We start from the raw sequence: 16,295 nt of genomic DNA on the forward strand, positions 1-16,295 counted from the left end.
CTGTTTTTAAGTATGGCATTTGATGGGATTTATGCTTCCAAAGTAGAGCAAGTTGAGCCAAAAGGCAGAATATAAAGAATAAATACGAACCTTGCGCAAAACTGGTAGACGGCGTGAGAAAGTGGGACAGGAGAAGGAAAAAAAAAAGAAGAAGTTATAGCTCCTGTTAAACAGTGGGTTTAGGGAGCCAGTGAAGGGATGGTAGCCGTTGCAAGAGTTTGCAAGTAGAGGTTCTTTCCGTGTGCAAACAGAATGAACTAAACATTCTTTCTCTTTTTTTAGTTCTCTCTGACTCTCTGTCTGTTTTTGTTTGGATCTGCCCATACTCCTTATCGCCTCTTCAGCGGTAGAAATAGCCGATTGTTTGCCACCACGATGGGTAAGGAGTACCGAGGAGCCACTCTACAACTGTTTGACCGTGGACTATATAGAGCCAAGAAGACTCTGTCGCTGTATTAGAAGCCAAGAGAAATAACCTTCTCTACTCTTCAGGATCTTCAGGACTTTGCCTCCTTCTCACTTCTTTCACTTTCTTTTTCTTGTTTTTTTTTTGTTTTTTTTTCAGTTCGCCCTTTTCTTCTTCGAAGTGTTTCTCAGTTGAATGGCTAGGTGTGAGCACCACCAGCCCACCAGAGATCTAATTAAAGACAATTCAGACAAACCAGAAGAACTGATGGTTTTTAAGTTGAAGTGGTTAACTTTTCTTCGCTGCTCATTCCTCCTCTTCTTCTTCGTCTTCCACTTCCTTACATCCTTCCAAATATAACTTTTTTTTCTGTTAAAGTAAAACATTATTTCTCTCTTTCTCTTACAAGCAAAAGGCAGTTGAGAAACAGGAAATAAGAGAAAATTACAGAGATAGATTTAACTAAGTAATTGTTAGCCACAGTTCTCTTCACTTCTTGTAAAATGAGAAGTATAGTGTTAAAACTGCTCTCTCTCTCTCTCTCTGTCTCATTCTAATGGGTTCCGTCATGTTGAAGGACAAGTTTTCTTGGGTTCTTCTTCTTCTTCTTCTTCTTTTAATTAGTAGGGTCAGTTTGTTCTTCAAACTCAAGGGCGCTCATTCCCTTTAACAATCTTCTGACTACAGTATACCTTCCCACTAAAGGTACAAAGTTTGTCTTCTTTACTCTCCTCCAGGGTATTTCATTTTAAACAACTCGTTTTTTCTTTTTCTCCATTTATTTATTTATTTGTATTTTTTGTATTTATTTTCTCACGTATTTATGTGTTTATCTTCTTTGAAAAAAAAGTAAAACCCTGAAAAAGGAATTATTTCTTATAACACAAAACTAATTAATTAATTTAAAAATCTTATTAAATGAGGCTTTAAAATAATTGCTCTGACAACTTCCTGAGAAATTTTAATTAGTTCATTTTTTAAAGTGGGTAAGCTTTTATAAAAGTTTCTATAAAAATTTCTTAGGAATTGTTTTTCCTGTAAATTTCTGGGTAATCAAAAAGAGGAAAGTTGAACATTCTTTACAATTATTTTCATTTTCCTTATTTCTACTTCTTCAGAATCAGTTTCCGTTAGTTAGTTCCGTGATACATAGCTGTTCTCCAGGTACTGATATTCAGCATTGACTAACCTCAGTTTGTCACCCAACTCGTCCCGGTCGTTAGCTTTTCTTTTTAGGGGATCCCACATATTATGCTCAGAACCTTAGAAGGGAAAAAAGTGAACTACTGAGCGTTTTCCCTAGATAATAGGGAATCAAGTTTTGCCTCAGTTACTCTTTCACCAACTAACTCTGTATCTTGGGCGTTTTTCTTTCTTACCTTCACAGGTACGTCAGTATTCGTCATCTTGAGAAAATAAAGCTAACAATAACTTACTCTCAGCCTGGACTCAATTGATCTGTTTACATTTACGAAACAGCCTCACACATGTACCTACCATAAGTTTGAAAATTCTAAGTTCTCTTAATCAGGAATATTCTGAGTCCCGAAGTTTCGCCTTCACAGTAAAATGTCTCTTTAATGTGCAGCTCTCTTTATTGTCTTATTTTTTTAATTACTCTGCAATTCTTTTCTGCAAACAAATATCAGAAATAATTGATTTCAGTGCTACCTTAAGTAACAATTCAAGGCAAGAAACTTTTCAGCATAAATACGAACGCCAATGGTCCCTTACTCCCAAAACTTTTAATCAAACCTTTCTTAAGCAGTTCAATGAAAGTTTCCACCAGAAATTCCCACCCTAACCAACGAAGAAGAAGAAAAACTAATAATCTGGGATGTGAATTCCGTTTGTAACGGAAGGTAAGTTGACTGTTCTATGAGGTCAATATGGTCACAATATTGTTGGCTTTTCTTCAAAATATTTCGTCCAGGGCTCGATTAGCTTTTTCTTTTTCCCTTTATGTGTAGCGGGTCGGAAGGGCTTGTACGTTAGGCCCTCTGACTATTCAAGTATAAACCCTGGATAGCCTCGATTTTTTTTTTTTTTTTTTTTTTTTAAAGTAATTCCTCAATCATGTCTGGTAATAATATAAAGATTAATAAATTCCAGATTAATGTTCCTTTTTAGGCCTTCTTACAGCCAAGACATATCTAATAGGGTGAAACTAAAGTAAGATAGAGGAGAAGAAATGAATAAGAAGTTCTTGGAGGTAGGAGATACAATAGAACAACGACCATTAGCGTCACGTGGCCAGTCTGGGAGCCAAGAGAACCCAAGACTGTGCTCCCTAATATTTAGCATAAATGTAACTTTTAAGCACCATGTTGCCATGTTAAAATAACATAATTAAGTTCACGTGACCAACATCCCTCTACATATGTAAGCATTCCCCTCCACTCATAAGTTCTGTAGTCGTGCTTAAAAAGGCTAATTAGCTGCTTAATATTTTATATTAAGCTCACCTGTTCTATTCTTCTTCTATCAAAAGGCTTAAATACGCCTTTTTTCGCTCACTTCTAACAGGAAAAACAAGTATTGATCGTTTTTTAACGTTTTAAATGTAGGCAATTATTTTGAGGTTGCCGGAAGTGAGCTATTATTATAATTATTTTTAAATTTCATTGAAAATATGACTAATATCTTCTGTTTTCTTAATTCTTGTCATTAATTTCTAACGTTTCCAGCGGATTTTATATACAGATTTGTGCTTCGACTAATAAAGTTTCTATCTTCTTCAAGCAACTATAGTAACATCTGCAAATGATTTACTAAGAACTGAAAAAATAAACCAAATTTGTAAAATATCCAACGTTTAAGAAAGTATTTCAAACCTAAAAGTGGAAAGATCTGTCTTCGGCGGCCGACCTGCTGGAATTATACCACAATTAGTAACCTAAATGCACGCGAGTTCGGCTTACGAGTTATTTTCTGGAAAAAAAAAAAAAGGAGAATTATTCTCTTGGAATTTGTAGGAAATGGGAATCGAAAGCGGGCTGAGGAAGTAAGAGAAGATTAATGTTTGACAAAAGATAGATGAAAGAAGGTTGTGTGGTCAAATTTTGATAAGTATAAAACCAAACATGTAACTTTCTAAGCATTAAAACAATGTAATATAGTTTTAATTAAATCTGAAGATAACCGGCTGATGGTCACCAAAATGTAGAGTAATTGTGACAAGAGACTTGAAGAAGATTGTTTTTCTAAAGATAAATTTTAAGAAGAAAAAAAAAAAGTAAAAGCTTTTAAAATTGGAAAAAAAAATGGCGAAAAATTAATTTACTTTCAATTTGAAAGATTTAATGGTAACATCTAATTTTCTTTTATGTCAACAATTTTATAAAGGAAAAGTTTAAGAGAAGATGAAATACTGTGTAAAATGGACCTGTCAACCTTTTTTGTTTTCTTTTTTTTTAAAGGAAAAACTGGTAACTATGCCTAAGGATGATTAGTTTAGTGGAAATTTTAGTGAAAATCCAAGGGGTATCTCTGTGGAAATGTTTAAACATTGGAAGGAGCGAAAACTTAAAAGAATCGCTTTATACTGTAACTGACATTCACTGAATAAATACATCATTTTGTCTAAAGAAGTCTCTAAAAGAATGAGTCACCTGTTTCATTGAAGCTGTGCAATGGAAAGGCGACGAACCTTTTTATTTTTTATTTTTGGTGAAAATTAATTGATTTGGTTCTGAGGGAATGATTTTTGGGTTTTTCTGGAATTGTCATTTAAATGAATTGTACATTTTTTTCCCCCCCGTTTGCATATAATACGAGGGTCGTTTGAAAAGTCCGTGCAAAAATAAAAACTACTTAATTTTTTGGGGTAAACCTTTTTTATTTTTCAACATAGTCTCCTTTTAGACTTATACACTTCGTCCAACGCTGCTCTGCGTCTTGTTGATCCCTTCCGAATAATAGGATTTGTCCAAGTCTGAAAAATAGCCATTCGTTTCTGCAATCACCTCCTCGTTTGATTAAAATCTTTTTCCCGCCAGCCATTTCTTCATATTGGGGAACAAATAGTAGTCCGAGGGAGCCAAGTCTGGAAAATAGGGGGGATGTGAAACGAGTTGGAACCCTATTTCCATTAATTTTGCGACCACAACTGCTGAGGTGTGAGCTGGTGCGTTGTCGTGATGGAAACGGACTTTTTTGTGGGCCAATCGTGGGCGTTTTTCTTGCAGCTCGGTTTTCAAACGGTCCAGTAACGATGAATAATATGCACCTGTAATAGTTTTACCCTTTTCCAGACAGTCGATGAGGATTATTCCTTGCGAATCCCAAAAGACAGTCGCCATAATCTTTCCGGCCAAAGGAACGGTCTTCGCCTTTTTTGGCGCAGATTCCCCCTTGGTAACCCATTGTTTAGATTGTTCTTTGGTCTCAGGAGTGTAGTGACGTATCCATGTTTCATCCACAGTGACGAAACGACGCTTAAAGTCCTGCAGATTCTTCTGGAACAGCTGCAAACCGTCCTTGCAACACTTCACACGATTTCGTTTTTGGTCAAGCGTGAGCAATCGCGGCACCCATCTTGCGGATAGCTTTGTCATGTCCAAATGTTGATGCAAAATATTATGTACCCGTTCATTCGAGATGCCCACAGCACTAGCAATCTCACGCACCTTCACTCTTCTGTCATCCATCACCATATCATGGATTTTATCAATGATTTCTGGAGTAGTAACCTCAACAGGGCGTCCAGAACGTTCAGCGTCACTTGTGCCCATATGGCCACTCCGAAAATTTTCAAACCACTTATAAACTGTTCTAATCGAAGGTGCAGAGTCACCATAATGTTTATCAAGCTTCTCTTTAGTCTCCTGAGGCGGTTTGCCTTTCATAAAGTAGTGTTTAATAAACACACGAAATTCTTTTTCGTCCATTTTTTTGAAAATCACTCGACTTCCTCGATTCAAACGAATGCCAAACACAAAGAAATAGACCGATCTGGCTGAAACTTGGTGTGTGTTCTTCCAAGAGATGCTACTAACTAAACATAACCTCGATACGCACCAGCAGTGCTATCTCTCTGACTTTGCACGGACTTTTCAAACGACCCTCGTATGGTTGAAATAATGAGTTTGCAGGAAATCGCTAGGCCGGAAGTGATGAACTCTCGTTTAAGCAAGTTTTATTAAATTCTAGTTAAAACTGTGGGTTCCTCAAGGTTTTCATTTAATGGGCAATTTTTTAAAGAGTTGTTAGTTCGATGACCAAGTAATAAATAAGTTTCAAATTTCTTGCTTCTCTTTTAAAAAAAGATAATTTGGACTGATAAAAATAGGAATAAGTTTAAGCAAGTTTAAGCTTTTGGAGGCCCTCTAGATCATGGTTAGTTACTGCTTAATTCTTTAGACGTTTTACTGATATTTTTTTTGGTTTTGTAAGGTGCGCAACATCAAGGGTCCTTTGCACGTATACTGTACTGGGGAATAGACACTTTAGTTACTACACAGCCTAATCTACTACTGATATTTAAAGCGCGTCAACATCTCAAGCAGCCGAAGATTTCTCAAAGCTTTTCTCTCTTTTTTTAAATTTCGTTACAAACACCATCCTTCAACGGAAACTGAGCATTACAAGGATCATGGACAGAGGAAATCTAAGGGCAGGCGCTGTACTTGCATCTGGGGCATTGCGATGCTCAAACTACTTGAATTAGCCCCTTACAGACATACTGTTCACCAAAACCCAATATCCTCAACAGTTGTGCACAGGACCTACTTAATCTGAACCATTTTTTTTACATTGAATAAAACTCCAGTCTTCCCAATTCAAGTACATTTTTCAATTCAATTAAACTTGAACTGACAATGACTCTAAATGCCAAAAAAGATGAATGATAAAGATGGAAATTATTTGATAATCTTGAATGGTATAAAGAAAGCAGCCAGAACATAATGAATGAATAATGAAGAACTCCCTCAATGAGAGTTCAGGGTGTTGAGCAAGGACCTGCAAGAAAATTAAACTTGTTTATTAATGAAAATAGCTCTACAATAAAATAAGTAGAGCTCTCATTCAAAATAATCTTAATAATGAATCAAGCTAATGATGTTCGCAATATTTTTCTGCATTTTTGCCAGTCTCAGACAAAAAACAACAAATAAATAAGGGCAACCATAATCAAGATGGAATTAGCATCCTATTCAGTATTCAGGAAGGACTACGTCAGCCAATATAATTTCTTTTTTTTCTTCCTTTATTCATTAGCTTCAGATCGTCCTGACCCAGTTCAGCGTCCAGACTAACTGAACTTTTTTTTAAACAGTAGCTGAACTCGCCCCAAGCAGGATCATTGTTCCAAGAGAATCCCCTTACCAGCGCTCATCATCTAACTTCCCCATTTATGGACCATCATTCTTCATTTTCTCCTTTCATCAATCCATCTTTCTTTCGTAAATTTCTTGCACTCGTCGGTTTGTTTGGAAAGGCTAAATGTCTGCCAAGTTTTTTTCTCTCTCTCACACACACTTTCATTCGATCCCCATCATGCCTTTCAGTCACTTACCCATTTCCATCCTCTTTTCCTTTTCCAATTCAACGGTATCAATTCAATTTTCTAATTAATTAAAACTTAAAATGGATGAATGTAATATTTTCATTACTTAAATTTGTTATTTTATTAATAGAAACAGAATAAAGATTAAATTTATGTCTGTCAGAAATATCTCAACCAATTTTTACTCTTTTTCTTATAAAGCGCTACAGGTCAAGGAGACCCTAGGCTTCCTCGACAATCTCCTTCCAAAACCTCCCTGTGGACATATAAAGGGCAGCCTATTGAGGTTGTGAGAAGTTATAACTATTTAGGCATTATTCTGAACTCGACTTTAAATTTTAAACTGCATTTAAAGGAGAAATTAGCTGCGGGGAGACGCTGTGTCGGCAGTATTTGGTATAATTTTATTAAAAATAATTTCATTAGCTTATCCGCCAAATATAAAATTTTTGATGCAGTAATGCGTTCCGTTATCTGTTATGGTTGTCAGATATGGGGGTACGAATTATTTGAAGATGCGGAAAAGGTACAAAGATTTTTTATAAAAAGATTATTTAATCTCCCTAGAAATTGTCCAACATACTTCCTGCATTTGGAAACGGGAAGAAGTACACTCTTCAGTTTTTCCTTGAAGCTTCATTTTTCCTATGTGTGTTGAATGTTTTACTTACTCACTCGCAGGATCGACTGACATATATAACTGCGATGGAAGTGGTAAAAAATAAAATTTGTTGGTTTCAAAGTTGGTTGCAGTTGGCAGAGAGGTTTGATGTAGTGTTGGATAACTACCCAGGTAATACATGGAAACTTCAAACAAATAATTTATTGTCTGCAGTTATAAGTAATGAGAGAGAGGAATTTCTGTTCTTAGCAAAACATGCCCAGTATCATGAGCAATTTAATTCTCTGCGGTGTAATGTTTCCTACATGATAGAAAATTTAAGTTTAGAATGTAAAATATTGATTTTTAAAATACGCGGAGAAATGTTGAATCTAAATTACAAGCCATGGCTTACTGGAACAAATTATACATGCTCAATGTGTAATTTAAATAAAAGCGAAAATACATTTCATTTTATTGCCGAATGTCCCATTTTTAATAACTACAGAATCCGATTTTTCAAAAAAAGATCATTATCACAAGAAGAATTCTTTGTTATGTTAAATGGAGGTAATTGGTGGAATTTGGCATTGTACACAAAATACGCATTAATGTACAGAAACATGTTGGTAGCAGAATTTAGTTACTAAATAAAAACAAAATAAATGTATGTAATTACATTATATTGATATCATCTGGTTTAAATTTACCTGGGAATTTGTATTTAAATATTTTGTGTAGACTCTGACAGACGGTCTATGGACCATGTCATATAGATGTTAGTTATATTATTTGTATGTAATTTCTTTTTTAATAATAAAGCATCATTCATTCATTCATTCACCTCCCTGTCTTGCGCCTTAATTCGCCATCTCCTAATACCCAATCTACGGATATCCTCCTTTTGATTTCTCTCAAAACCGTCTTGTTTTTTAAAACATTGTGAAGTGCCTGCATAGCTCCTATTTCCTGTCAACAACCTTGCTGCCATCTCCTGAGACACTTCATTCTTTGCAGTGATAATTGTACCTAGGTATTTAAACTGGTCCTTGCTCTTGAAGGTGTATCCAACTATAGTTAGAGCGTTTTGCCTATTTGGTCAATTTTTACTCCTAGAAATCTAAATTTAAATAAATCACTGCGTATAGACTATATATTTTCAGGCACCTCATCATTTTTCTCTAATACTGCTTACCACGAAGTTGTTAATGAATTAGAGAACAATGAAAGGTTAGCAAATCAGTAGCCATATGCAAATCAAGTTAGAAAATGGTAGAATTGTATTGAACTGCCCAATTTTAGTTTTCTTACTTTACAATAAAATAACAATATTCCTAACCCTTTTCGGCATGGTTTTAAATATTGAATTTGTAAATAACTGTAATTAAATTACCTATCTATCGACTGAATTCTCTATTTAGTGCGTGATCCTCCACAAAAAAGACATGCGAATTTTTTATGCAAACAATAGAGTAATCTAGAGTTTATTACCATAGAATGCTGATTGGAGTAAGCAGATAAGCATGAGGCTATAATAGGCTTTGTATTTCATAATAGATTAGTCTGGATCTCAATGTTTCCCTTAATAATCTATAGGAATTCCCGAACGAACGTTTGGGTACAGAACAAATATTCAGGTTCAGATTCATGAAATACACAGACGAAAACTCCACTGAAATGTGATTAAATACTCTCTTCCAAAAACAAGTTTAAAGCTCCAGGAATTTACTCCCCTATTGCGTTTGCGTAATCAGTTACGCACAATTGCATGAATCCATTATTGTCCCCTAAAATCAGCTGTTCAAACTAGCCGCCCTAAAAGCTCACCACCTCGATCCAGCTACCCTGTCCTTCAGTAAATATCTCCTTTTCCAATGCACTATTTCCTCTCAATGGACCATTCCACCACTTCTGCCACGGCCACGATATTATTGAATAGTTTCATTGTAGTGAATTGTTTCGCAATGTACCGTTTGCTTTCTCCTGTATCTTCTACCCTCCAAACTTTTGACCTGCTAGAAACACATTCTAGAAAACTAATCGCAATTGTCTCTAATTCAATCAAGAACTCCTGACTGTTTATTTTTCGATCATTATTAGATTGAAAACAAAAATTTTCAATTTAGAGTTGCTTCTACCTAAATGTTGGATTAATTTTTCAACCACCAACGGATAAACTAACAATAATCAATCATACATTATCGAATCGCATACTCTTAGATTAATAGAACAATACACGTTTAATTACAATAAGGTTTTTATTATTCAAAACAAAATTTAATTATATTACAAAAAAAAAAAAAAGAAGAAGAATATATATGTTTAATAAAGGAGACTAAATATGTGAAGAAGGCAATTAAAAGGAAGTAAGTGCTTTACATAAAAGCATTTAATAAATATGCAAATTACCTGGGAAGTGTAGGTGCTACCCAGGGAATATCTGGATGGGTAGATGTGTGCTCAGCAGCCTCCATAACCTTAGCAGATCACCAGGAAATCATCCTATTGTACAAATATGGTTAGCTGTAATCAACCCATGCCACCACAAATCACACCACAATTTTGTTAATTATTTATTTTTTATTTTTGCTACATTTTAGTCTCGCAATTGTATTTAATGAAAATATTAACTATTTATTGTTAAAAAAAAACTGTCGTTACCTAGAATGTTAATAAAACTAAAGAAGTTTGCAGTTAAGTGATGCAGTAGGGTATTCTAAGCCCCACAGACTGTGGACAGAACTATGAACCAGGAAGGGTTTTTGGAACCAGGAAGGGTTTTTGGAAATTAAAACAAACAAAAAAAATCCTGGACACTCCCACTTTATGACATCATACATTTTTCTTCCAGCAGAAAAAAGACAGTGTAGTAGATAGTAGCTGCAAAAAAAAAAAATGGCCGAGAGAATGGTCCTGTAACTGGCGGGTAAAAATCGTTTTGGGTGACAACCCGATGGTGGGACTCTTTCTTATTTATTTTGGCAATGCTTACTTAATTATTTTGTTTAAACATTGGGGACTCGGGAAGTTTAATTTTTCTCGAATACTTTTAGTAAGAAAAGTGTCCGCCAGAGGGCAGCTTTCGGATTTATAGTTTTCCCTGGTGAAATCTGTCATTAAGAGAACAGGTTACAAATTCCTCTTTGAACATGGCTGACAGCGCAGGAAGTATTATTTAAAAAATATTTTTTCCGAAAACTTTATTTACACCGGAAGTTATGTATTCCTCAAATTTGTCGTCATTTCCAGTACCACTGTGTGCATGTATTTATGTCTGCGAAACATCTAATCTAATTTCCAAGTTCGCAGGATGAAGAAAAAATGTTTCCGCTATTTTTTCCTCCCTTCCTGTAATTATCAAGACATTCGGCTAATAATTTCATTAAAACTTGCGACTATTTGGCCTCCGGCTTTAGTTAGAAAATTATATTATACAGGAAGTCCTAATTTTAATGGGGTTCTGAAGAAGCTGTGACGTTATGCTTCCTCCTTAACAGTAACTTATTATTTTATAGAATAAATCACCTTTAATATTCCGAAATAAACAATTTTTTTAAAGTAGAAATTGTATTTTTTAAATTAAAGACAAGAAGTTTTTGCTAAAAAGCAATGAGAGGAAATGATCATGCCAGATTTCTTTTATTTTTCTCATTAACTCAAAATTTGGGGCTCTAAAGATGATAACTGATTCCTTAGCCATGAATCTAGCCTTTGCTTAGAATGGGATGTATAAGTTCGGAGATGAGTTTATAATTTCCAAAACTTCGATTTTAACAGAGTTCCGCTTCATTTTAAATATAAATTAAGGGAAGAATATCGCCACATTCTCTCAACTTCATTTAATATTTAAATTTAGTTACTTAAATCTGACCTAAACTGAAAACTGCATATCTTAACTGAAACTTCTAACACAGTTTAGATCAAACTCCTTTATAGTTTAAATTATATCAATATTATAATAAATTTGAATTTATTATTAATTTATTAATAAATGCCCCTATTTTACAATCTCTGCTTATTTAAGTAATTCTTGAAGAAAAAGATCCCAAAAAAAGTAAAACTTAAAGTTTTACATAAAAAGCATTAAGTTGTTAAATTTGTAGCTAAGTTTTGTCTAATTCAACAGGAATGTTATTGTTTGAAGCTAACTATTCTCGAAACATATGGATGAATTTGCTACTGTAACTGATAGTTCGAATTGTGCTAATTTTACGGAGTAAATAAAACTATTGTACAACTTTTTTGTATTCTAAAAATTACAATTTGTAAATAGATTGTAAAATAGGTTCAAATATTTGATTAGACTTAAATGTGTACTCGGCTATAATTTCATGCGATCATGCTCCATGCTTTAAATCCAATTATTAATCCAATAATGCATTTAAAAACTTTCCAACAATTATTATTCTTGTTAAAAATGCAATGAAACATTGAACCATGCAACTACACAGTTTTATGACGTTTTTACAATAAAGAAAAGTAAATTATGGAGGTTGTTTGAAAACAAAGAAAAGTGTTTTTTGGATGTAATTTTCCAGCTTGATATCATGCTCACTCAATTTATCGAAAATCTTAGGCCTAATGTTTATCTTCTTCTATTTTAATGTATGTGATTACTCAGAATACAGGGCATCATAAAGATAAATCAGAAGAATAAAATTGGAATAGAGTTAAAATAAAGTGCCTTTTTATTACTATTTATGATGATGATAGATGAAAAATGGCCAGCATCATTAGGGTCTGTGACATCTAATAGATTCTTAAAAATAATAATGAATTAAAAAGAATTAATACACTAAAATTAACTTAAATGATGTCAGTATTAGTGAAATGTTGGGTACTTACTGATTTGTATACCTTAAGTTCTTTAATCAACGCTTGTACCTAACTTTTTAAACTGTCAAGTTTTTGTTAAGGAGATATAATTATTATACGTCTTATAATTCGATATTCGAGGTGCTTACTTTAGCGGAGAGAACGTTGCTAAACAAAGGCGTAATCGACTTTTAAAAGACATGGTTTAAAAAGGATATTTAGGGGAAACATATTTTATGCATCAACTGTGTTTTGTAGCTTACTTTTCCGGAATGAATCATTAAATTTGAATGAACAGAATGTCTCCATAAATTTTGTTAACGAACTGGCATCAGAAAAAAATAAATTAGTAAAAAGGATGTACGATTCAATAAAGAAAGAATAAAGAACAGATTAAATGAGAGGTGACCAAGAATAAAGGAAATAATAAAATAAGATAAATAGTTGGATAGAAAGTTAAGTTGGATGAATAGAACAATAAATAAGAATTTTCATTTTTATTTTTTCTTGAACTCAACGTGACCGACAGAAGGGTAAAGTACAGGGTGATATGTCAAGGAAGAGGCGAACTAGGTATTAGCCTGCCTAGAAATTGAAGAGCTACTAGCTCTTTGGGTCACGCCAAGGCTCATTATGGAACAATGAGCTAGAGAACCCAGGAGTACCACTTAACAAGGCAATGCGATTGAACCTTCTCTTAGAACCTGAAAGGCACCTTTCAAGTCGACTCCACCTCTTCAACCAATGCTCCTTTTCTCGCTTCCTTTTCCTGTAATAAGTACGTAAAGGCAAAGAAGGATTATCACGACACTTCAATAATGTTGGAGTTAGCAATAACAGCGTTACCAAGTTACCACACGATATTCACGAACATTAAAATGACGTTCTAATAACAGAAGTACCTTTTCTTCTTCTTCTTCTTTTTATTCAGCTCTTCTTAAAGCACAAAGAAAATGGTGGAAATTGGGGTCAAATCAAACAATAGAGCTACTATTTCTTAAAGGAATTAAGCAAATTGTTTCTGCATTTAGGAAATTAAAACTGTTTTGGAATATACTTCACTTAATGCAAAGCTAAGAGGGTTTGAGGTGTAGGGCACTATTTATGGAGAATATATTGGTAAAAACGAATCGATAGCTGGATTCGAACCCGGGATCTTCGTGTGGAAGTCCAGTACTTTAATAACTGAGCTGTTTTCTGAACGATTTTCTTTAAAAGTTATTCATAAATGTAAAAGTAAAAGAAAGTAATTGCCTATTTTTGGGAGGGAGGGCTTTACGTCCAACTACCAATTAGGTGTCGTGGACGGAGGCGTCTAGCAAACATAAATTTCTGATTTTTACTGTAAATTTCTCATAATAACCATCAAATAAAATCCAAGGCCTAAGACCGGGTATGGTACCCAGTACCGCTTTACAGGTCTCGCCTCTAACCGCTCGGCTACCGTGGCGCCTGAGTAAATCAATATCGCGAGAAGTTCCAATTTGATATTTTGAATCGATTCCACAGTAGGATCTGATATAAACTTTTGGATTCCAATTATTAAACCAAAAGTGCCACTTAGTCAAATTGATTTTTCATTTGGGAGTGGTTTCGAACTCCTGAACTTCGTATGCTCATCTATAATTCACATCTAGCATACCTTATTTGCTAGGGAAATGCTTATTACAGCAGTTTTATGGTAGTGGTGGATTAAACTTCCCTCTAAGGTCTCATTTGTGGTATTTATAGTAAATCTTCTTTCTCAAAAAGTAAGTAAAGTAATTGCCTATTTTTTCAGGCAGGCTTTACTCGAACTACCAAATTAGGTGTCGTGGACAGAGGCGACTAGCAAACATATTTTACTATAAATTTCTTTTATTAACCATCAAATAAAATCCAAGGCCTAAGACCGGCTATCGAACCCAGTACCACAATATATATTAGCTTTACAGGTCTCGCCTCTAACCGCTTGGCTACTACCGTGGCGCCTAATTCCCAAATGTAAATCTTTTTGAAGAAATTTCCTTTTCATCGCCACTTCTGGTTTAATTACATCCTGTTTATTACCTAATTAGTGGACACTTTACGAGTCTTCTCAGCCCTAATACGAAGAGATAATGCTGCTCAGAAACTACTTTCCATTGGACGTGATTGCTCACTGCTTTGATCCAGAAGCGACTGAGATCAATTCATTTCCAAGCTATGAACGTGTATACTTCCCCTTCCATCTTACCCGTTTCCACCCCTTTTTTGCATACACCTCCTAATTGCAAAACTCCACCCAAACTGGAATTACTACAACAATCTACAGCCACCTCTTTCAGCATCACACCACTATTCATAGTCATGGCTAAGTTTAACCTGAGCCAACGCCACGATCTGGTTTAAAGTAAAGTGAGCGTTGGTCTAGTGGTTACAAGCGTGGATTTGTAAATGGGAGATCCCCAGTTCGAATCCACAAGTGTAGCTACTTTTAATTTTACAGGAAAAAAATGTTAATAATAGCAAAGTACGAGTATATACTTCAGTAGTTGGACATTAAGCCTTGGCTGAAATAAATAATAGGCGATTACTGTAACACTGAATTAATGGACTAGTTCGCTAAAATATTCTTATACTTACATCCAACTAATGGAAGTAATCTGACAAACTACAAGACGGAAACACTCGGCCATTCTTAAAATTCAGATTAAATATTGCTAAAGCAACTTTTCTATTCCACAAAATGTCATTTACTCTCTTCTCGTAAACCATCGAATGAAATATTGCGATGACACTTGACATTTCAAAAAAAAAACAAAAGAAAATAAAAGAAAAAAGTAAGCTGCTTAAAGAGAGGCAAGAAAGAGAAAAGATGAAGACTAAAAAAAATCCAAGGAAAAAGGAAGCGTAAAAGGAGAGTTATGGCTACCGGAAGTGACCAACTTAGATAAAAAGGGAAGTAAATATTTTAAGAGAGATCCAAGGAAATTATGTCCCGGAAATTATTTGACAAGTTGTCAGTTTATTCTTGTTGAATGACACACTTTTTTATTAATTTCAAATTTAAATAATATTTGTAAAAAAAAATGGCTTTCAATTAATAAAAAGTTCGATATGATTTTGTTTGAATCGCGATTTTTTGACAATTCGATTATTTTATTCAACATAAAAAGTTGATTTTTCCTCCTTTTGACCGTTTTATTTTAATTCTACCGTTTTAATATTAATTTGATCTGAATCTATCTTTCATCGCAACAATATTGACCAGCTAATAAGTGTACAGATCAATATGATTCGAGTTCGACGCAGATTTAAAATAAAAAACCATATTTTTGGATTCAGTGATGTTCAATATGAACATTTCCGGTAAAACCTTAATTTAAACCATTCGAAAACAGCCCAATACTTCCTCTTGCTACTTTGTATCTACTAAGTACAAGTTAAATGAAAATAAGTCGAAAAATATCAGAATCGTACAGAGAACTTCCGTTTCTTTTTTAATGATTTGATTTAACATTCATGAAAAGGCTCGCTTTGGTAAGGAAGAAAAAAAGGCTCTAACTAGAGCCTTTGGATAAAGATGGAGTAATATTCAATGTCGAATAAACATTGCGTGAACATTAACATTCAACTGGGTTTTATCACGTCATGTTGTGATCAACACACTTCCCCTCTAACCCCACCTTTCCGTTATTCCCCCTCATCGTACTAAAACAGTTTCTTTTTTTTATAGCTCCGATTTTTTTTTGTTTAATTTCCGTTTTCAATCTTCTGCGATAATAAATGAAGAATTCATGAATCTTTAATTTCCAAATTAAGTTAATGAAATTTGGAAATTAAATCAATAAATACACAATATTATTTATTAATAAATACATTTATAGAAGTAAAGTAATACCAATTTTTTCAGGCGGGCTTTACGTCCAACTACCAAATTAGGTGCCGTGGACGGAGGCGACTGTCAAACATACTTTACTACAAAGTTCTCATATTAACTATTA

General features: G+C 34.2%; 1 protein-coding gene across 22 annotated transcripts in view; it reads right to left on the reverse strand.

The window, feature by feature from the left end:
* The window catches only part of LOC141456423 (uncharacterized), a 617,068-nt gene that overhangs the window by 194,102 nt on the left and 406,671 nt on the right, over positions 1-16,295 (reverse strand). For 13 of the 22 annotated variants that reach the window (XM_074132390.1, XM_074132393.1, XM_074132410.1 and 10 more), the window contains one exon: positions 9,925-10,017. The exons of 8 other annotated variants lie outside the window; for them this stretch is intronic. In XM_074132390.1, the coding sequence (XP_073988491.1) occupies positions 9,925-9,989 (65 nt within the window). In that variant the 5' untranslated portion in view covers positions 9,990-10,017. Of the gene's footprint in view, positions 1-9,924; positions 10,039-16,295 lie in introns of all 22 variants that reach the window. One more of the 22 variants, XM_074132389.1, reaches the window with a different exon arrangement.

This window comes from Rhodnius prolixus, unplaced genomic scaffold, assembly GCF_049639745.1.
Source record: "Rhodnius prolixus isolate KJV_2025 unplaced genomic scaffold, Rpr scaffold_4, whole genome shotgun sequence".
NCBI lineage: Eukaryota > Metazoa > Arthropoda > Insecta > Hemiptera > Reduviidae > Rhodnius > Rhodnius prolixus.